This window comes from Prunus persica, chromosome G7 (assembly GCF_000346465.2).
Source record: "Prunus persica cultivar Lovell chromosome G7, Prunus_persica_NCBIv2, whole genome shotgun sequence".
NCBI classification, from domain to species: Eukaryota; Viridiplantae; Streptophyta; class Magnoliopsida; order Rosales; family Rosaceae; genus Prunus; species Prunus persica.
In genome coordinates this window covers 17,599,558-17,621,548 of record NC_034015.1, presented here as the reverse complement: position 1 = coordinate 17,621,548, position 21,991 = coordinate 17,599,558, and the positions used below count along the sequence as shown (strand labels likewise).

The 21,991-nt window shown below is 36.0% G+C and overlaps 2 protein-coding genes and 1 long non-coding RNA gene across 3 annotated transcripts; 1 reads left to right on the top strand and 2 right to left on the bottom strand.

Moving 5' to 3' along the window:
* LOC18770394 (protein STRICTOSIDINE SYNTHASE-LIKE 5) lies at window positions 26–2,433 on the bottom strand. Its single transcript, XM_007203388.2, has 4 exons — window positions 1,854–2,433; window positions 771–1,078; window positions 545–677; window positions 26–428 (listed from the first exon to the last, which is right to left on the bottom strand). Exons 1-4 carry the CDS (start codon window positions 2,331–2,333, stop codon window positions 147–149), a joined length of 1,203 nt encoding a protein of 400 aa, XP_007203450.1. The 5' UTR covers window positions 2,334–2,433; the 3' UTR covers window positions 26–146.
* Window positions 3,053–18,576, bottom strand: LOC18771150 (protein STRICTOSIDINE SYNTHASE-LIKE 7). The gene is made up of 4 exons (XM_007204004.2): window positions 18,122–18,576; window positions 14,434–14,535; window positions 4,476–4,562; window positions 3,053–3,340 (listed from the first exon to the last, which is right to left on the bottom strand). The coding sequence occupies exons 1-4, from the start codon at window positions 18,392–18,394 to the stop codon at window positions 3,053–3,055; spliced, it is 750 nt and encodes a 249-aa protein (XP_007204066.2). The 5' UTR covers window positions 18,395–18,576.
* Window positions 10,406–12,707, top strand: LOC18771092. The gene is made up of 3 exons (XR_002272623.1): window positions 10,406–10,454; window positions 10,663–10,992; window positions 12,108–12,707. It is a non-coding gene; the product is annotated as an uncharacterized LOC18771092 (long non-coding RNA).

The window sequence follows — 21,991 nt, the reverse complement described above, 5'->3', positions numbered from 1 at the left end:
CTTATCTATTGTACGAAAGGAAAAATTTAATAAACCAAGCTATACCATTGCATCTATGTATGCTTAAGGTTCTCCAATGAAGCTACACTAGCATTGCATGTTTGTTGCAAATTATATCAAGGAAGCAGGAAATAGTACACCATAGCTCATGTAGTGGGATGTGCAGGATGTTGATGGACATCAAGGCGGATAATGTAGGGATTAACAATCGAACCGCAGTAGAGGTAATTTCCAATCTTGATCCCACTTGAAATGAGAAACAACTCAGGATCAGAATAGTGAGCAGTAGGTTCCCCATTCAAATTCACAGCCAACACACCAGCATTCTTCTCCATATGCGGTCTGCCTGCTGCATACCGCTTCACGATTGCCAGAACCTTTCGAATAAAAGGATATCTAAGTGCTAGATCCCAGTATGGTGTAACCTCCTGCCAATTTGGCATACAAAATGTCAACAAACCATGAAAAAAAATGCATCCTTGTTCCATTCAAAACAGAACAACTGATGTGATTTTTCAGAAAACAGAGAGAAAATGAAGATCACCGTAGCCAAAGCAATCCAGTACTGGCCTTCCCCATCATATCTGATATTATCAGGCATGCCTGGCAAATGGTCAATAAAATTTTCTACACTCCCTTTTTTACTGCCTTGTAGATAGTATTTTCTACACCTTCTCCTGCAATATTAACCATTTAAGGCAGTAAAAAACTTTGTCCATACTTTCAGATTCACAGAAAAAAACAGAAGTCTTTAAGTTCTAAGAACTTACATGACAGTTTCACAGAACACAACGAAGTTTTGATCTGGAGAGACTGCTACTCCGTTGGCAAAGTAGAGGTTGTGGACCAGAACTTTGGTCTCTTTGGTTGTTGGGTTGTAGCTCATCAATCTGCCATGGGGTCTGCCCCCTAAAATATCCGAGATGAAGTCTTTTAAGCTGTATTTGTGTGAAGCATCCGTGAAGTAAAGCATGCCATTTTGTGCTACATCTACGCAGTCCGTTAGCTTGAATTTTACACCCTCGGCCTCATCTGTCAACAGTTCTACTGTTCCGTCCTCACTTATCTTCAATAGCCCCTGATTGAAAAAAAAAATAATAACCAAAAAAAAAAAATGATATAATTATGAGGCCACCTCCCTCTTACAATATGCACATGAGATCAGGACTTACTTTTATGCATGTTGTGAAACTGTAGAAAACTTAGGTGACATGAAATGGACTATCTAGTTAAATCATAACAAGCGTTACATAAGACCCTACGAGTTTTGTCAGTGAGAAGCAAGTTCCTATACGAGTTTTGTTCATAAGACCCTACTCTCAGAAAAATTCATGTCAGGTTATATGTCTAAGTAACGTGACAGTACTGATAGGTTACAAATTGTTCTCCATGCGTAAACCGTAGCAGCGGGACCTACCTGCATGTTGTATGAAACTAAAACCAACATGAGCATTGATTAAATTTAGTTAATAATTCACGGGTGACCAATTTTTGTACGTTTTTGTTTTTAGTTATGAAAAGTTTACGGGGAGATTGATTATACTTTCACCATCGGTATCAGGATATATCTGTAATCTCGAATCGGAGGCATCTAATTATAAATTGTCATTGATATGGATTTATATAGAAAATTACAAACTGAGCACTAATTAGGATTATTGATATAACAGCGGAACTCGAACACTAATAAGGCTACACACAGTGTATCGAACAACTGAACCAACCCCCTCATTGTTACGTTTTTGTTTTTCTCTTTATTTTTTTGGGGGTAAGAATCCATGTGTACTTGAACTTTGACCAAATAATAAACACGAACAAATTTAATATGCGCTGATATTTAGGATCGAGCTGACCTTTTCTGTGTCAGCCACAAAGACCTCGTTCTTATGGCCGTGAGCGAGTCCAAGTGGCCTCCCACCGGTGAAAACCCAGTTCTCCACCACCGAGTCAGCAGCGTACTCGTTCAGCGTGACTCGCTTGACCCACCCGTCAGCACAACCCGTGTAAATCAGCCCCGACTTTGAGTCATAAGCCACGTCTTCGGGCGCCACCAAAGCCCCAGCACCCACAAACTCCGACCCTTTGAGCATGTGGGCATTACGCGTTGGGACAGCCGCGACTCGCTTAGTCAACTCGTGGAGGGGGAGAGGAGCTGGGTCGAGAGAATCGAGTTGGTAGATGAGCAGAGCTATTGCCAGTGGAACCAGAATTGAGAAGATGAGAAAAGCTGAGGGCCATGATGATGAAGACGACGACGACGGTTTGGTTGTGGGAATGGGATGAGTGTGATGAGAGGGTTGGGTTTGGGAAGGTGAGTCGCTTGAGTTGGACATTGTCACGTACCGATGAACTCGTCCCAGAAAGTCAATAGAGGATATGAAAGAAGAAGCAAGTGGTATGAAATTCAGTATTTGGCAGTGTATGCTATACCTCCTTATAATCCTAAATATGTGGACTTGTATAGAGCCTTAGAGCCCAGCGGGCCCAACATTTTGAAAAACTGAACCCTAAACCTTATGAAAGCATCCGACGCCTATACACGTGCGAGACGATTGTGGACTCTCAATTTTGTGTTATGAGATTTACTTACATGGTGGATGTGTTATGATTCGCTTACATTAATAATTTCCAGTTAGCTTGCATGCATGTATGAACCACCGATGTCATTTCCTGCTATGCTAGTGACAAAACCTTCAATCTTCTTATTAACTGTGGCAGAAAAATCCGAACGAAATGTCAGGAAGGAACAAGCGGTGCGTACAAATCCTGCATGCTAGCCAAGCAATTATTTATAAATTTTGCTCACTTGTATATTGTACTCTACCATCCCAGGATTGGTGAATATGGGTGGTAGGAGAAGTGCAAGCGTCACACATGCATGTGTACACCATGGATATGTGGATTTAGTGAGACATTGATGATGACACAATTTCCCGTACCAAGACTAGCACGCACAAAAACACACAATCTAACATGTTACGTTAAATCACACGTTCGGATTACAATATATAACATGGTGAACTAATATCGTACTTGGGGGTTTCGCAGAAGATTACGTGACTTTGGTCGGCTGAAACCACCATTCCATTAGCAAAGTATAGGTCACGGACCAGCACTTTGGTCTGTTTGGTTGTTGGGTTGTGCTCAAGAATCTACTATGAGACTGACCCTCCAAAATGTCCAAAATAGCGTCTGTCAAGTTGTACTTGTATGAAGCATCTGTGAAATAAATCGTATCATCCACAGCTACATCTACACCGTCTGTAATTCCAAATTTTGCACCATCAGCCTCGTCAGTCAGCAGCTTTACCTCACCCTCACTTGTTACATTCAGCAGGCCCTGCCATAAATTTCATTTTATTATGCACAACTTGCATCCATACCCTACCTCATATAAGGTCCGTCTTTCTTAAGCAGATACATTATCTCAAAATAATGTTCAAGTTTTACACTGATTACATTATTAGTTTTTCCAGTTTCTAAAAATGTCACAAGTTTCTTTGTTCATAATTTTAAAAAAAATGTAAATTTGGCTTACACCCTTCAAATTCAACTTATCTTACCTGCAACCCTTAATTTTTTGTTCCTATAAATAATACCCAATTTTTATAAGTAAAAACCAATGACTAAGATCCAATTGATCAAATTACCTTACTAAGTTCAATATTTTATTTATTATCATTTTTTGGTTGCCAAAATACCCCTATTTATATTTCAACGTGTAATGGGGTGGTGTTTTAATTTTTGGTTCCCAATTTATTGTGGTGATTCCCTCTAAAAATTTTGTCTGCAATTAATTATCCGTTTTATTATTAAAATTCATCAATACAATCAACAATGTCTTGGCCAAAAAATGCAGTTTTCCTTATTGCCTTTTTGAAATTTTGTTCCATCTTTCCCTACAGATTTTAGAACTTGGATCTCATTTCTTGTACCTAGATTTTTCATGGATAATAATCTACCTATTATTTTTATTATAAATTATTGTGTATTTATATTTTCTATAAATTATTTTGTACCTATTTTTATTATTATAAATAATTGTGTATCTATATTTTCTATAAATTATTATGTACTTATTTTTCTGTAAATTTTTTTGGTAAACAATATACCTATATTTTTTTTTACGTATATATTTATATTTTTTATAAGTATATTATTGGATTTGTAATTTACAAATTACATTTGTATTTATTCGTCGGGCTCATCAGCGGTGTCACATAAACTTTTTTTTCAAGCCCATTTAGATACGAGTGCGGATCATGACACAAGTAATTCTTACTCAAGTTTTCAACCATTAGATTAGGCCAAAATGAATGGCTGAGATTAAACAAACTAATTATTTCTTTTTTAAACAATTATAGATATTAGACCTTTGATTATCGTAACTATTATAATGTTTTTAATCCAAATATATATTGAAGAGAAACAACCAAATAACAAAAAAATATTTAACATTTCCTACGTGTACCAACCTTATCGGCATCAGCGACGACAACTTCATTGTGAAGTCCGAAAGCGAGCCCGAGCGGTCTGCCGCCCGTGTTGACCCAGCTCTCCACCACAAACAGTTCCCGTTACCCCACGTAAACTGATATGTCCTCTGATATTTTCCTTTTCCTGTAGGCAGACATATTTTTACATAGACAAAATAAAAAGTTTCAAATACATAGAGAGTGTGAGCGAAAGATAAGAATCTATGACAAGAATAAAACAAAGAAGTAAGAAATAGTAAGAAAATTATACTACTGGGGTAACTTTGATCAATCACATTCACCTTGATTTCTATAGACTTGGTTAAAAGAAGAGATATTCAAAGCACGACTAAGTCTCTAGTTCTAGGTCTGCACTATTCCTGCCCTTATCCTTCAATAGTAAGAAAAAAAAAACCGCACACGTATGTGAGCACAGTGTACGGCCCACCAAATATGAAAAGGTGAATGTTCTTTAGAATCGCCCACCAATAAATTTAAAAAAAAAAAATAATAAATATGAATAAAAGGTGAATGTACTTTAGAATCCTAACAGTTCAGTCACTCGCTCGCTCGCTCTCTCTCTCTCTCTCTCTCTCTCTCTCTCTCTCTCTCTCTCTCTCTCTCTCTCTCTCTCTCTATATCTTCTGATTGGGCATCTTTCCGACCAAAATGACTTCTCGGCTTCAATACGCATAAACATCAACCCGTGCACCCATCATCGTCCGACGCAGATCGCTACCCAGCGATGAAGCGGTGGCCTGTACCGTTGAAGCGGGGGAGAGTAAAGCGTTGGATTTTTGAGTCGATTATAGAGAAGTTTACAGGGGCTGTACTCAATAACTCCGACGATTTCAAGAGCCGTATGCATCAGCATTCCCAAAATGATGGCAAGCACGGGGCCCCTGTCTTCAATATTAGTGGGAATATAATTAATGTTATCAATTCCAACACGGTAAGAATTGTGTTTTCTAATAATTCTATGAATGAGATGGGTTTGGTAATTACTTGTTTGGTTTTGGTCTCTACTTTTTTGGTTTTGTTCAGTACTTTTTTGGTTTTGTTCAGTACTCTTTTGGTTTTGAAAGCAAAACTAAACGTCTCTCCAAATGGAAATTGCCGTTGAATATAAAAAAGGAAGGAACATCTCCGGATGCAAGATACTACTATAAATTTTTAGGTCTTTGAAGGTTTGACAGACCCTTAGATCCTTATGATTGTTTTCACATCGAAGTTGTGGATCAAATTATAGGGAAGCCATTCATTGAATCAAGCCTCACAGATCCTATAGAGAATATTCATACTTTGACGGCACAAACCAAGACCATTGAGGTGATGTACCTCGATGATCCCCCAGATATATGATGGTCGCTGAGTCCGGCTAAAGACTTTAAATTAAGCGTTTCTCGGGAGGTAACCCATGTTTTGAATGCATGATGATGATGCGAGGATCTTGGCATTTGCAGCATCTCCTACTAGAGATTATATGCCCAGGGAGCTCTAACCCTTACTCTTTACTCTTTATTATACTGTTTTAATTCTTTTCTCCCTTTGCTTGATTCATTGCATGTATTTTGATTCTTTTTACGTTGAGGACAATGTTTCATTTAAGTTTGGGGGGAATGATTTAGCTTTATTGCTTGTTTTTGTGTTTTGAAAATTTCTAATGTCTGAAAACATAGGGTTTCGTTTTGCTTAAAAACTGTTTTAATTGGTAAATGTGTTGACAATTTAGACCGTACTATGTTCTTCGTTTTTTCGTGTTGAATCTAACCATATAAAAAACGTGAAAATCGGACCAGCAGTTTGAAAGTTATGTGCTAAAATTTGAATAGAGGTTGAAACTGCCAAAAGCTGCATTTTGAAACTCTTTGTTTTCTTGGTTTGTTTGAGTCTTATTTTGTTTCTTTTGTGTTTTTAGGTAGTTAAGTAGTTGTTTTAAAGTCACAAAACCCAAAAAAATCTAAAATTTTCAAAAATCCAAAAAGATTTTCTTTTTTCCTTTTCTTGAGTCATTTTAATTAAGCTTTCCACAAGTCAATGATAACACTTGAATTCTACTTGTTATATAGCTTTTGAGGATTGGTAATCATTTTGTGAATTTCAAGTGTGATTCTTTAGTTAACTTTCTCTTGCATGATTATTCTCATATTTTTAATGCACATAGCCAATTTAATGCAATTTGCTTTTGACTTAGAGAATTATATGTGGATTTTAGTGTAGACTTGTAAATTCTTTTCATGAGTGCAACTATCATTTACTAGAACTTGCTTCAATATTTTTCAAGGCTTTGTATTGATTCACATGATTCTATCTAGGAAGTGATTAAGGCACCTAGGATCACCACCATAGCCAAACAAGCTTTTGTCCCTACTACATTATCCCTTAGATAGCCTCTTTGAGCCTAAATAAGCATTTTCTTTCATGAACCACACTATCCTGAACCATAAACTTAAACACTTCAACCTACCTTGTTCTATGAAAAATTGGTGGAGCTTTAAGTTTGGGCGATTTGCACCTTATACCTTGTGAGTATCAAAGTTGTGAAAAGAAAAAAATAAAAGCAAAGATGATTTTGAGGTTGGTGTTTGTTAAAAACAAGAATGAAAAGAAAAAAAAAAGAAAGAAAAAAAAATTGGTTTGCTACCTCAATATTGTCAAAGACTGAAGAAGTTTGAGAAATATGTTGATCAAAATGAAGTTGAAGCCCAACAATGAAATTTGGCTTCCAATGAAGTACATAATTGGTGATATCGCACGAGATACAAGAGAATTTGCAATCCTTCATGGTCATCAAGTGCTCTACTAATTCTCATAGAATATTTTTGTTTTCCATATCCTTTCTTTCTTTTAACCTTAACCCCTAACCCCATTACAACCGTAATTTAAGACCTTTTGATCCTAGAAATTGTGTGAATTTAATCTGTGGAGATGTGATATGAAGAGCAAGCTTATAGGATTTGATTTGATTTTCATGCATTCATTTTATTGAGTGAAACACTTAACCCAAACTTTGAGCGTTTTCGTCGTGAATGACATTCTTGGTGAAGTTTGAAGTTGAAGCTTTGATTTGCATATACCTATCCTGGTTGAGTGAGTTGTATTGATATTGGCTATTTCACACACTACACTTGAGAATGTTGTGTACGGTTTTGTTAACTTTTGAATCATGCTTGTGGTTTATATGATGCTTATTTGATTCTTTAGAGTTATATACCTTGGACAATTTATTGAGACTAATATGTGGAGGCATAACACTCTTTGAGTCTTTGTTTTGCATGAGGGCAAACAAAGTCTAAGTTTGGGGGTTATTGGATATAACCATTATTTCGTGCATTATTATTATTTTTCTCTTGGATTCTTGCTATGTTCTTGAGTGAGTTTTGTCCATTTTTACTTAGTTTTGTGTTTTACTAGGTTTGAAGAGTAAAGATGGAAAAGCAAGCAAAAGGAGCATTTTTGGGATTGAAAGATGTTTTGCAAGAATGTCCTGCAAATTAGTCAACTTGACAGAATACACTGTACTTCCTCAGAGTGAACCAGATGTTGAGCCTTATATTGTGGGAATTTCTGTGGAATTTTGCGGTTTCTGTGCAAAAAATTAAACAAATTGGAAACCGTTTCCACATCCAATTGTATCATGCAAAATCAATAAACACGGCGCTTCATGGAAAGTACTAAAATTTCAATAACACAAATGAGTGGTCAAATGATATCGAATTCAAGTGATTTTTTATAGAGATGATCTCTGAATGATTATCTAAAACATAGACGGTTTAGATTAGTGAAATACAATGCGAAGTGAGTCCTATAAAGGTGTCCCCAAATCAACCTATATGTGTGGTTGCACTTTATTGTATTGTTAAATATTAGTGTCACAACATTTGTGTCACTGGTTCTGTTCAGGATGTGATGTCATAGCTAGGTATGCGGATTTTATACGACTAATTATGCTAGACTTTTTTTTTGTAAGAGACTCTTATTCTGAGATCACGTCATCACCCGTCCAACCACTTTCATAAGTAAAATTGATTCCTTGCATTTGGGGGTAGGACTAACATAAGGAGAAGTTATAGAATAATACGGTAGTTCGACCACCTAGTATAATTTATTCACATGTCATAATATAAGTGAATTATCTCTCCAAAATAAGGCTGGGTGGAATTCAAATGCAGGAATTCCACTTTAGTCCAACTGTTTCACTTAAGACTATCTTCTTGTTTTTGTTAAGATCACTCTTGCTATTGTGTATCTATATTTTCTATAAATTATTGTGTATCTATATTTTCTATAAATTATTGTGTACCTATTTTTTTTGTAAATTTTTTTGGTAAAAAGTATATCTATATTTTTATACGTATATATTTATATTTATATTTTTTTATAAGTACATTATTAGATATGTAATTTATAGTTTTTTTTTTTTTTTTTGGTTTGCAATTTTAGGGCCGATATGTTAGAGGGAGTGGCAAGCAAAAGAAATGGGGTGATTGATATTGGCCTATTGGAGTAGGCTTTCTAGAGGAGTAGGCTTATTGGCCTATTCTCTCTCTTTTTGCTGGCTATTTGGCCCGTTCTCACTCTCTTGGCTTGTACAAGAGACAACAACATCTATTTATACACTAAAGCTGCCGCCATTGTCCAAGTCGGTGGACTTGGCTTCTTCTCCTCACTACTTTATAATATTATTACTTTATTATAAGATTCTTATTAAATTTTTTCTAGAGTTTACAATAATCATCTTTTAAAACTTTACTTTGTCAAAGTTAATGAACTTTCTTGAGTTTTCTAATTTCTTCTAGATTTTTCTATATTCTTTAAATGTGTATTAAATTTAACAATAACTTTGGGTCGGTAGTTTTCTCTATTGTATGTGTTCAGATTATAGTAGTGTCTGTGGAGTTTTTATTGGCTGCACTGCATCTGCATGCTTGCAGATATTGTGCAGGTGGGGTGGGGTGAGCGAGTGGTGGGTTGCTCTTGCTGGTGACTTATCTTGTGTATATGGATATGGATGAGAATCAGATGGTGTTTATCTTCTAGACCAAGATTTTTCCAACTAGGGAGCCCACTGACGTGGCATTTGGACCTTAGTTTTTTGTTGACCCCAAATGAAGAACAAAGTGGTTGGTTCGTTCTGTATTTCATGTCTATGGAGAACTTAGAATTGAAAAAATCGTTTTCATTTTACTACTAATAGTAATACTATGTCTATTGTTTGATTTCCTGCAATGTAACAAAGAAAAAAAAGAATAAGTAAATTAATCATCCCCAACCCCCAACACTGAAAGTTTTCATGTAACCAAAGGGTGTAAAACCAACAAACCCGTTTGCCAATTGTCAAATCAAAAGCCCATATCAGGGATTATTGGCCTCCCACAAGATTGGTCTTCTCCCTCACAATTTTTCTTTCTTTCTATCTTACCAGTTGGGCTAGGCAAATTCCCATATATAATAGCTTTTGCAATTTCTCCTCGCAAAACTTTAGAATGTCTCTAGAACTTGCATCAGCCCCACCACACCCCGTAATTCACTATCGCTTGTATTCAAAAATATATTTATTAACAATACGGATGGTCCTTAGTAAGGTGGTTTTTTTTTATACAAAATTAGTTAAATACCCATTCCTAGACATAAAACTATAAAAATACCCTATACTATTTAATGTATATAAACACACTCAAAATAAACCCAAAAATCGACAGCTGTATATTTTTTAATTTAATTATTAAGATGAAATACCTTTATTACCTTTTTAACATAAAATTGGAATTCTAATCAACACCAGATTAGAACTCATTACACGACCTCCAGTCTCTCATCTTTATCTTCAACCCCAATTTTCATTTTTTGTTCTTCCACTTCAATCTCATCATTGTTCTTCCACCTCAGTTTTTGTTCAATCTCTTCATTCTAAGCTTCGTTGGAGGGCTCGCCTGGGCCACCAACAATGATGCACTGGAGAAGGCCTTTCTCCATTCGGTGAGATCATCGAATCGCAGGGTCGTTCGACCTTTACTACTTGATCTTCTGTTTCTCTATGTTACTTGATCTTTCTTTCCCAAAGATTGAAGATCGATAGATTCCTTTTCATTTTTTGTTTATTATTGTGTATTTGTTTGATTATACTCTGACGTTTTCGTTTTGACGGACGACTCTGATTTGATTTGGTTTCTTTTTGTGTTTCTAGATCATCAACGACCGTGAGACTGGGAGGTCCAGGGGCTTCGGCTTCGTCACCTTCAGCAATGAGAACGCCATGAGAGATGCCCGAAGGCATGAACGACCAGAACTTCGACGGTCGTAACATACCGTAAATGAGGCCCAGTCTTGTGGAAGCTAAAATGAAATGTTGTAATATGTATGTGTCTACATGTATTGTATTTTCAGCTGTGGATAAGGAATTTTTGGGATTTTAGATTTGCTGGCCAAGTTTCCTCTAAATTCTATAAAGATGAAGCAGCCATTCTGTATGCAACCTTGGGATTCTTCTCCAAAGATTGTCAAGAAACTGTTCAAGGTATGTGAATTTCAAACTGTTGGAGGCCTGATTTTGTTAAGTTCTTTTACAAATATAGGACATCGTTCGTGAAAGATGTCATATGCTCTATCTATTATTGCATTTGCTTTTTCATATTTATGAGGTCTGTTTTCTTATTCATGATTATACGACCTCTAAAAGCTTGGAATAATTATTTTGTGCTCGCTAATACTGCCTAATGGTCTCTCATTACTCTTACCATTCTTTTTCGTCTACGCTCTCATTGCATAGATTGAAGTCATAGGTTGTTCTTGCAGAGATGTTATGAGATTTGATTATCAACACATCTGTATTCTGCAAGTTAAGTGCTATCCAAATTCCAAAAGGACGACCTTGGCTTTGAAAAGTGGAAAAATTGTCTGTATACTATGGGTAATGGGTTAGTTAGGTTCTGGGTCACAGTAAAAAACAAGCCAGAAACTTCAAGCATAGAAGAGTTGATTGCAAACCGTGCATCAATTTGGCAAGTAGAGCTTTGCCATCTGTTATGTGAATGGGAGGGGTTCATTTGTCCAATACATTCCCATATTCCAATTGGGTTGTAGCTTTGTCCAATCAATCTCATGGCTTCGTAGGTGGTTCCACCATTTTAGTCCAACAAATGAAAAATTGAGACTTCAATGGGTAATCAAAATTTGGTGTGGAAATATATAGGAGGCTGTCAATTTGGTGGAATCGGTAAAGGTTTTTCCATTCACATAACAGATCTGTCATTACCCCTAATAATCTGTTTATACCTTGAGGCAGAGCCCCAGTTGGATAGACTCATTTTCCGTACTTAAGGACCTAAATCAGAAATTTTAGGTTTTACATATAACATGTAGTGATTGAATGTTAAAGGAAATAGTTTCTTCACTTTTGTTTGTTGGCATTATCGTGCATTCCTGAATAACAACTGTTGAGCATATGTTTATTTGTCTCCGCTTGTCTCTGGAATTATTTGCTTTAATGACTACACATGCGCAGGAGCCTTTATTTACTTTCTTATGGTGGTTTTATTTATGTTCTACAATTAATAAGCTTTATCTGTTGTTGTATAAACCTATCTATAAATGTGAAATTTGGTTTTTCAAATTGAATCTTCTGTTATCTAGGAAATGAGCCTTATGGTGAAGTACGGTTTACATCCTAGTACTTTGAAGGGTGAATTGTTTAGAGTACTGCTAGAGCAAGGAATTCATGGGTTGAAAGTTTCTGAGTTGGCGAAGTCTCATTGCAGGTCATTTGGGTACATATATGTCACAGCAGTTTTCTAAAGGCTCATATGTTTGGAGATAAGGTCATTGTTACCACAAGCACAATGATAATGAGCAGTATGTGTGGGAGCCGCTCCGATTCAATGTTTATGGTATGTGGAGTGATGAAAGATCAATTAATTATGCAAATGAAATGATGTAATTGATTTTGAGTGGTATGGAGTTGTACACTTTTATTGTATCGATTATGTAAATAAAATGATGTAGTTGTTAACTTCCAGTAAGTGGTATGAACAGTATAACAACTGTTCATACCTTGCAACTAAGTTGATTTCTATGACATAGTATTAACAGTGTACTTATTTTTTCTTGTAGAAGTATTTCCTTTTGCCTTTGCGATTATATCTGGTGAAACTATAGACAATTGGAGGTGGTTTCTGCAATCGGATGTCTTGCTGGATTTTTTTTTAATGTGAAATGGTATTAATAATGTTTTTTGTATGAAATGGTATTAACAATGATTTTTTGAATGAAATGGTATTAACAATGTCTTTTTGTATGAAATGGTATTACCAATGGTTTTTTGTATGAAATGGTATTAACAATGTCTTTTTGTATGAAATGGTATTACCAATGTATTTTTTTGGGTATGAAATGGTATTAACAATGTCTTTTGTATGAAATGGTATTAACAATGTATTTTTTTGGGTATGACATGGTATTAACAATGTCTTTTTGTATGAAATGGTATTAACAATATATTTTTTTGGGTATGAAATGGTATTAACAATGTATTTTGTTGGGTATGAAATGGTATTAACAATGTTTTTTTATATGAATTGGTATTAACAATGTTTTTCTACGAAATGGTATTAACAATATTTTTTTATAAAATAGTATTAACAGTGTTTTCTATAACATGGTATTAACAATGTACTTCTATGACATGATTTGCAGAGGTTTGATGGAGAAGGAATGGTCGTGGGGACATGCCCTTGGTTTTCGTGTTTTTATTTTATTTTATATTTATAGTTAAGTTTGGGTTTTTAAAAAAAATATAGGCTGGCTTGTTATGGGTTTTTTGTGTGTTTTTTGTATTGGGCTTCTTTTAAGTTAGTTAGTGGCAGTCATGTAATTTATAGGAAATTCAACACTCATTTTGTATGTAGTAAATGATTTTTGGGTATGTTTCTAAAGTGCATTTCATGTAGGTTTTTTTTATAATTTCAGCTCCTATTTTGGGTATATTACTAAAGCTCCCTAAATAATACCCAATTTTTATAAGTAAAAACCAATGACTAAGATCCAATTGATCAAGTTACCTTATTAAGCTCAATATTTTATTTATTATCATTTTTTGATTGCCAAAATACCCCTATTTATATTTCAACGTGTAATGGGGTGGTGTTTTAATTTTTGGTTCCCAATTTATTGTGGTGATTCCCTCTAAAAATTTTGTCTGCAATTAATTATCCGTTTTATTATTAAAATTCATCAATACAATCAACAATGTCTTGGCCAAAAAATGCAGTTTTCCTTATTGCCTTTTTGAAATTTTGTTCCATCTTTCCCTACAGATTTTAGAACTTGGATCTCATTTCTTGTACCTAGATTTTTCATGGATAATAATCTACCTATTATTTTTATTATAAATTATTGTGTATTTATATTTTCTATAAATTATTGTGTACCTATTATTTTTTTTATAAATAATTGTGTATCTATATTTTCTATAAATTATTATGTACTTTTTTTTTTGATAAACAATATACCTATATTTTTTTACGTATATATTTATATTTTTCATAAGTATATTACTGGATTTGTAATTTACAAATTACATTTGTATTTATTCGTCGGGCTCATCAACGGTGTCACATAAACTCTAGTTTTTTCAAGCCCATTTAGATATGAGTGCGGATCATGACACAAGTAATTCTTACTCAAAAAGTTTTCAACCATTAAATTAGGCCAAAATGAATGGCTGAGATTAAACAAACTAATTATTTCTTTTTTAAACAATTATAGATATTAGACCTTTGATTATCGTAACTATTATAATGTTTTTAATCCAAATATATTGAAGAGAAACAACCAAATAACAAAAAAATATTTAACATTTCCTACGTGTACCAACCTTATCGGCATCAGCGACGACAACTTCATTGTGAAGTCCGAAAGCGAGCCCGAGCGGTCTGCCGCCCGTGTTGACCCAGCTCTCCACCACAAACTCGGGATTTTCCGAGTCGTTGAGTTTAACTCGCTTGAGCCACCCGTCTTCACAACCCGTGTAAATGAGCCCCGACCCGGAATGATAAGCCACGTCCTCAAGGACGGACCCACAGTGGGGTCAATGGGGTCAAACAACCCCATGGAGTCCATGGAAGCAAGCTACAAGGTAGCTTTGAAATGGGGTATGACCCCATGAGAGAGGGGCTGCAGACAAGAGGAAGAAGAAGATGAACAGGGGGCTGTGTTCTGTTTCAAAGGAGCTGGCCAAAACGGCGTCGTTTTGGCCCAGCTTCTAATTTTTTTTTTAAAACAGACTGGCCAAAACGACGTCGTTTTGGACTAAAATGCGCTGGCCAAAACGGCGTCGTTTTGGACCAGACGCGCGAATTTTTTTTAAAAACTCGCTGGCCAAAACGGCGTCGTTTTGGACCAGCGAATTTTTTTTAAAAACCCGCTGGCCAAAACGGCGTCGTTTTGGACCAGCGAATTTTTTTTTAAAATCCGCTGGCCAAAACGCCGTCGTTTTGGACCAGCGAAATTTTTTTTTAAAAGACCTGGCCAAAACGACGTCGTTTTGGCCCAGGTGTTATAAAAAAAAACACATATCAGTTTCTCTTCTTCTTCCTCCCGAATTTTCTTCCCAAAATACCTATTTTCTAAACCCTCATACCTAAATCCCCAATCCCCACCCCCCACAAACCTTTAACCCTCTTCCCCACCAAGCCTTGAAGCCCCAAATCCTCCATTGTCGCCGCTGCCAGCAGCTCCGCCATTTCCAAAAGCTTGCCTCCACTTCCACCACCTCACAATTCAAGGTAAATTCTAACTCTAAACCTAAATTACTTAAATTGAAATTGAATTTATGATTGTATTATATTGTTTAGATTTATTGGATGTTTCATTTATGAATTTTTTGTGGTTAATTGGTATAAATTTGATGTTGTTTAGATTTATTGGATATTTCATTTATGAATTTTTTGTGGATAATTGGTATAAATTTGGTGTTGTTTAGATTTATTGGATGTTTCATTTATGAATTTTTTGTGGTTAATTGGTATAAATTTGGTGTTGTTTAGATTTATTGGATGTTTCATTTATGAATTTTTTGTGGTTAATTGGTATAAATTTGGTGTTCTCTTGAATTGATTTTAGTTATTATTTTGATTAATTTATGTAGAATTATGGAAAGATTTTTTAAGAGAAAGTCATCATTGGGTAGTTCGGATAGTGTGGGAAGTTCAAAAACTTCAAGTTCAAGACAAAGTGAGTTAGATGAGGTTTTGGCTAATCTTCAGGCAGACCCGGGACTAAGAATTCGTATGATTGAGTATGATGCTAATATTAGAGATGAGGTTCGAAGGGCATATCTACAAAAAGGACCTTGTCAACCTAGAGGTCATTCTTTCCCACAAAGTAATATCTCAGGACTTAATCGACGCTTCATTCCCCAATGGTTTGATGAATTTGATTGGTTGGAGTATAGTGTATCTAAAGATGCTGCATTTTGTCTTTATTGCTATCTCTTTAAATCCAATTTTGAACAAGTGGGTAGTGAAGCCTTCACTGGAGCAGGGTTTAAGAATTAGAAGAAAGGGAGAGAAAGAATGAAGGTGCATGTTGGACCGGTTGGTAGTGTTCATAATAAAGCTAGAGAAGCCGCTACAAATTTGATGAATCAAAATACACATATTGAAACGGCTGTGAGCAAACACTCTGAACAAGCTCGTATGGCATATCGAAGATGCTTAATTGCATCAATCAAGTGCACTAAGTTTCTATTGAGACAAGGTCTTTCTTTTCGTGGAAATGATGAAAGTGCCACTTCAAGCAATAGGGGAAATTACTTGGAGTTATTGCAATTCCTTGCAGACAATGATGAGAAAGTTAAAGAAGTTGTGTTGGAAAATGCTCCGGGGAATCTCAAGTTAGTAGCTCCAAAGATTCAAAAAGATATTGTGAATGCATGTGCCGGGGAAACACTTGATGTCATCATGAGTGGTTTAAAAGATAGATTCTTTTCTATATTGGTGGATGAAGCACGCGATATTTCTGTGAAAGAGCAAATGGCTATGGTGTTGCGTTATGTGGATGACAAAGGGCATGTAATTGAGAGGTTTGTGGGGGTTCAACATGTTACCGACACCACTTCAAGTACACTAAAGGATGCCATTGACATATTCTTTTCTTCCAATGGTTTGAGCTTTTCCAAGTTACGAGGACAAGGTTATGATGGAGCTAGCAATATGAGAGGTGAGTTGAATGGCCTTAAAACAAAGATTTTGAGAGAACAACCTTGTGCCTACTATGTTCATTGCTTTGCTCATCAACTTCAACTAGCACTTGTTGCCGTAGCAAAGAAGAATATTGATATTGCCTCTTTCTTCACAACCACTAATAGTGTGGTTAACCATGTTGGAGCATCGTGTAAGCGGCGTGATGCACTTAGAGCACAACTCCAAGAAGAACTTGTGATAGCTTTTGAAAATGATTGTCTTATAACGGGGCGAGGTTTGCATCAAGAAACAAGTCTCATACGTGCCGGTGACACACGATGGAGCTCACATTACGGTACCATTATTAGCATCATTTCTATGTTTTCATCTGTGATTCATGTGCTTCAAATGATTATTGATGATAATCCCAATGATAGTGCCGGTGAAGCAAATAAGATTCAAAGGGAAATGCTTACTTTTCAGTTTGTGTTTCACCTATTCTTAATGAAGGCTATATTGGGACTCACAAATGATGTGTCACAAGCATTGCAAAAGAAAGATCAAGAAATTGTGAATGCAATGGCTTTGGTGAAATCATGCAAGGAAAAACTACATTGGATGAGGAATAATGGGTTTGATGCATTGGTTGAAGAGGTGTCTTCATTTTGTGACAAACATCATATTGATGTTCCTACCATGGATGAGCCCTTCGTACTTCCAGGGAGGTCAAGGCGTAATGCTCCAATAAAGACAAATCGTCATCATTATCGTGTGGAGCTCTTTATTTATGTCATTGACGAGCAACTTACGGAGTTAGATGATCGTTTTAATGAGGTAAATACTGAGTTGCTTATTTGTTTGGCATGTTTGAGTCCAAATGATTCATTTGTAGCTTTTGATAAACAAAAGTTACTTCGTCTTGCTCAATTTTATCCTCAAGACTTTTCTTATGGGGATCTTTTGGCACTTGATGATCAACTTGAGCTTTATATTCATTATGTGAGTTCGAGTAGTGATTTCTCTGACTTGCATGGGATTGGTGATCTTGCAAAAAAAATGGTGGAGACAAGGATGCATCGAGCATTCAATTATGTGTATTTGCTTATTACATTGGCTCTAGTTTTACCGGTTGCTACTGCTTCAGTCGAGAGGGCATTCTCCGTCATGAATATTATCAAAGGTCCACTTCGGAACAAAATGGGAGATCAATGGTTGAGTGATAGCTTGCTTGTTTATGTTGAGAAGGATGTTTTTGATTGTATTGAAAATGAAGCTATAATGCTACGTTTTCAAAATATGAAACCTCGTCGTGGCCAATTGTAATTTGTAATGTTGTTTTTTTACATGAATTATGAATGAATGTACTCTAGTTTTATTTTCAATGTTATTTTAATCTTTCAAAAAAAAAATTAAACTTTTACACTATGACCCCACGACACAAAATTTCTGGGTCCGTCCCTGCACGTCCTCGGGGGCCCGCAAGACCCCAAAGCCCACACGCTCTGACCCTCGAAGCATGCGAGGGTTGTGAGCCGGAGCTCTCCTGGTTAAGCGGCGAGTCAACTCGTGATAAGGCAGAGGGGCTGGGTCGAACGAGTCGAGTTGGTAGATGAGCGTGGCGGTGATGACGGGAAGTATTAGGATTAGAAACAGAGAAGTTGTGGCTGAGGGCCATGAGTTGGAGGGTTGGGTTTGGGTAGCTGACTCGGGCGAGTCTGCAGTGTTCTTTGACTCGGACATGAACTAAGTGATCAAACTATAGTCAATTGGAGAAATAAATAAATGAGTTGGTCAGTCGGTCCATTTAGAATTATAAACGGGTTGGTTGGTGTATTATTGTACGCAGAGCTCAGTTTTCACGTCCAAAGCATGATCTCGATATTGTTAATTAATTTGTTGTTTGGGTTATTTTGACTGGTGGAGGTGGTGTGGGGATGGGGTTGGACACGAAATGACCATTTTGCCTATATATTTTATATAAAGTATAGCCGGCCGGCTTACTCTGTCTTTCTAATTTTTAAGAACTCGTATAGCCGCGCGGCTAGACTCGGGGTTTCATCTTTTTAAAAGAAAGTATAGCCGCCCGGCTATACTATGTTTTCTAACTTTTTTGTTAAAGAAATAGTACAGCCGTTCTTTAACAAAAAGTTCGGAAACAAAGTATAGCCTATACTCGGTTTTTACTTACTTTTTGTTAAAGAAATAGCGGCTATACTCCTTTTTTCTACTTTTTTTTCTTTTTAAAAAATAGTATAGCCGCCCGGCTATACTCCCTTTTTTAAACTTTTCAAAAAGAAATAGTATAGTCGTCTGGATATATTCCGTTTTTCCTAATTTCCAATTTCATTTTAGCGCATTACAGAGTCACTGCACATTATGAGTTGTACAAAAACAAGTCACGTGAGAAGAGAGGTAGAGACAACCTGTGCATACAACCAGGGTATACAAGTTTTTTTCCTTTACTAGTAGCAATTATCAAAGCAACAGTCAGGTTGATTGAACACCCTGAATTTACTTACAGAGGCAATAAAAATGTCGGCCAGATAGTACAAGCTATTCTTCCATGGCGCAAAGGTTTTAGCTTCATAGCCATGGCACACATACTAAAGGTTTACGAGTAACAGAACTTTTGTTTCGATCATTCGGAATTGTAGTTGCTTACAAGAACCAATCGAAAAGGCTACATTAACATATTCATCAAAATTATTGATCATGTAACCAGGACAACATGAATAGAAATTACAGAAATCGGAGGAATGAAATAATTTTCATGATGATCTAGGTCATCTCTCACTTTGTTCTACTCAGAAGAAACAGTGCAATTTCTTGTCAGTATTTTCAGAATGATCCCCCGCTAATAATGTTATCTTCTTTCTGCAGAGTCACAAAAACACTGTTCAGTTTTTTGATATACCAAACCTGGTTACAGACAAATCTTGTGCAGTATGGAGTTAAAATAAAAACTCGAATCAGATGTTTTACCATGATAAACAAGATATTCAAAATTCAATTATATCATGCTGTCAAATATCAGATATACTCTGTTTTTTCTAATTTTTTTTTAAAGAAATAGTACAGCCGCACGGCTATACTATGTTTTTGTAATTTTATACTCAGTTTTTTCCAATTTTTTTAAAAAGAAATAGTATAGCCGTATGGCTATACGATGTTTTTTTTCTTCCTAATTGTCAAATCAAATGCCCATATCAGAGATTAGGCATCTTATTCTTGGCCTCCCACAGGATTGGCCTTCTCCCCAAATATCATAACTTTTGGAACCATAAAACCAGGTAATGTCCCCTCACAAAACTCTATAATCTCTCTAGAACTGGCCTCAACACCACCACCAAACCCCTCCTTCAACTTCACAATAGCACAAGGAGTCTCCCCAAAAACCTCATCATATTTTCCCACAACAGCAGCCTCCAAAACTGGCTCCACCTCAAGGGTGCTGATAACCTCACCACCACAAATGATAATATTCCCTGCCCTGTCTTTCATCTGAATGTACCCATCTGGATGCCTAACTGCCAGGTCACCAGTCCTATACCATCCACCCTTGAAAACCTCATGAGCTGGTTTTGAATTCTCCAGATAACCCAGCATCAAAGTGTTGCCTCTGAAAATAATCTCCCCTATTGATTTCCCATCAAATGCCACACTTTCCATTGTTTTTGGATCCTTCACATCAACCCCTTCCATCATCAGATTATACTGAGATTGCATTTTAAACGTATAGCCTATTTATAGATACTTTTAAAAATATTCTATTCATATAGTATAGTATATTCATATATTTTTAAATAGGCTCATGTTGTAGGTTAAGAAGGTTAACAAAATGAGGCTCGTTGACTACATTGAAGCAATGAGTGGTCACAAGTTCTTAGAACTTATCCTGTTCATCTTTTCTCTTTTGTCTAGGAGGTATGTCTAATAGATTACACTGAAATTTATCACTTTCAGCTGCAGGTTAGTTTAGATGCAATGTTTGATGTGCAGACAAAGCGAATACACGAGTACAATAGACAGCTGCTTAATATACTTGGCATTATCCATCGATATGACAGTATCAAGGTGAATCTGATTTTATGTGGTGAAGAACTTTGCATTCCATATTTTTATAACTTATTAACAAAGAACTACCTTATACCTTCTAAAGGGAGTCCAACATTGTGCATAACTATTGTCACAGTAATTTAAGAAGTTGTTGGACAGTAATTTGCTGATTTTTCAATGAGATATGATGTGGAGTTGGAGCTTTCTTTTCTTCTCATGTTTTTTCTTTTTTGGTAAGAAAAAATAAATAATGACACTGATGTCGGAGATCTTCTGAAGTTGGTAAGAGAAAGAATTTTGTATCCTTCAATTCGTTCTTCCTATCCGGTTTTGTACAAATATTGAGAGTTAAAATCTCAGGTTTTTCACTCTACAACGTGTGATGATTCCTTTGCAGCAGCACAGGACACAAGGCCTCTGGAACTGGAAGCATGAAATTTCTTATGAATGGAATGTTTACTCTTAGCTACAGAAGATGGGACTACAGTTGAAATTGTTACAGAAATAGATAGGAGCAGACAACCTGGTAAATTTTATATAACGTAGAGCCGCGCGGCTATACGCTGTTTTTAATTGTTTAAAAAACAAATAGTATAGCCGGTCGGCTATACCCCTTTTTTTCTCTTTTTTTTTTTTCCCTAATTTTTTAAAAAAGAAATAGTTTAGCTGATTGTGATGTCAAGTATTGTCGACCAACTGAAATTTGGTTTTGCTGTAACTTCTGCAAGATGGAATCTGTGTATTGACTATTTCAAGATTTTAGATTGGTATATACTTGTTTATGGTATAGCAGATAATTCTATTTCTTATTTCTGTTTACTTGGCAGTCCCAACCCAAAGCATATATATGCAGTTTGAGTTTGGTGTTGTATAATGGGTGGGAGTTGACTCTCTATGACTACAGGCTGCTACTGAATACTGATAAAGCATTTGCGGATCCAAATAAGTGGACTCAGATGAGCATCCTTAGCACAGCCTACAATCCGAGATTACGCGGAGAAGACTTAGCACACCCTCATCCACACCCTAGTAGCAACATTTTGCAGATTTGAAGACATGAAATGCCCATTTTGCCATTAAATTTAACAGCAAATATAACGGTGCTAACGGAAGTGGAATTCATGAACTCTAGAAGCCATTTTCGAATTCAAATTGGGGCACAAATTCAAAAACTATTGCTACAATTGATATGACTATTATGGCAAAATGGTTGTCACAATATTCACTTTGAGACTTCAATTTCATGATTGACATCCTAAGGATCTCCTTTTGTAACACAAG

Coding starts and splice junctions, on each gene's coding strand:
- LOC18771150 (XM_007204004.2), bottom strand. CDS start 18,394: ATGTCCGAGTCAAAGAACACTGCAGACTCGCCCGAGTCAGCTACCCAA. Junction 14,536..18,121: donor GGGTCTTGCGGGCCCCCGAG/GACGTGCAGGGA, acceptor TCCGTCCTTGAG/GACGTGGCTTATCATTCCGG. Junction 4,563..14,433: donor CGGAAAATCCCGAGTTTGTG/GTGGAGAGCTGG, acceptor GAACTGTTTGTG/GTGGAGAGCTGGGTCAACAC.
- LOC18770394 (XM_007203388.2), bottom strand. CDS start 2,333: ATGTCCAACTCAAGCGACTCACCTTCCCAAACCCAACCCTCTCATCAC. Junction 1,079..1,853: donor TTGTGGCTGACACAGAAAAG/GTCAGCTCGATC, acceptor TTTTTCAATCAG/GGGCTATTGAAGATAAGTGA. Junction 678..770: donor GTGTTCTGTGAAACTGTCAT/GTAAGTTCTTAG, acceptor TTAATATTGCAG/GAGAAGGTGTAGAAAATACT.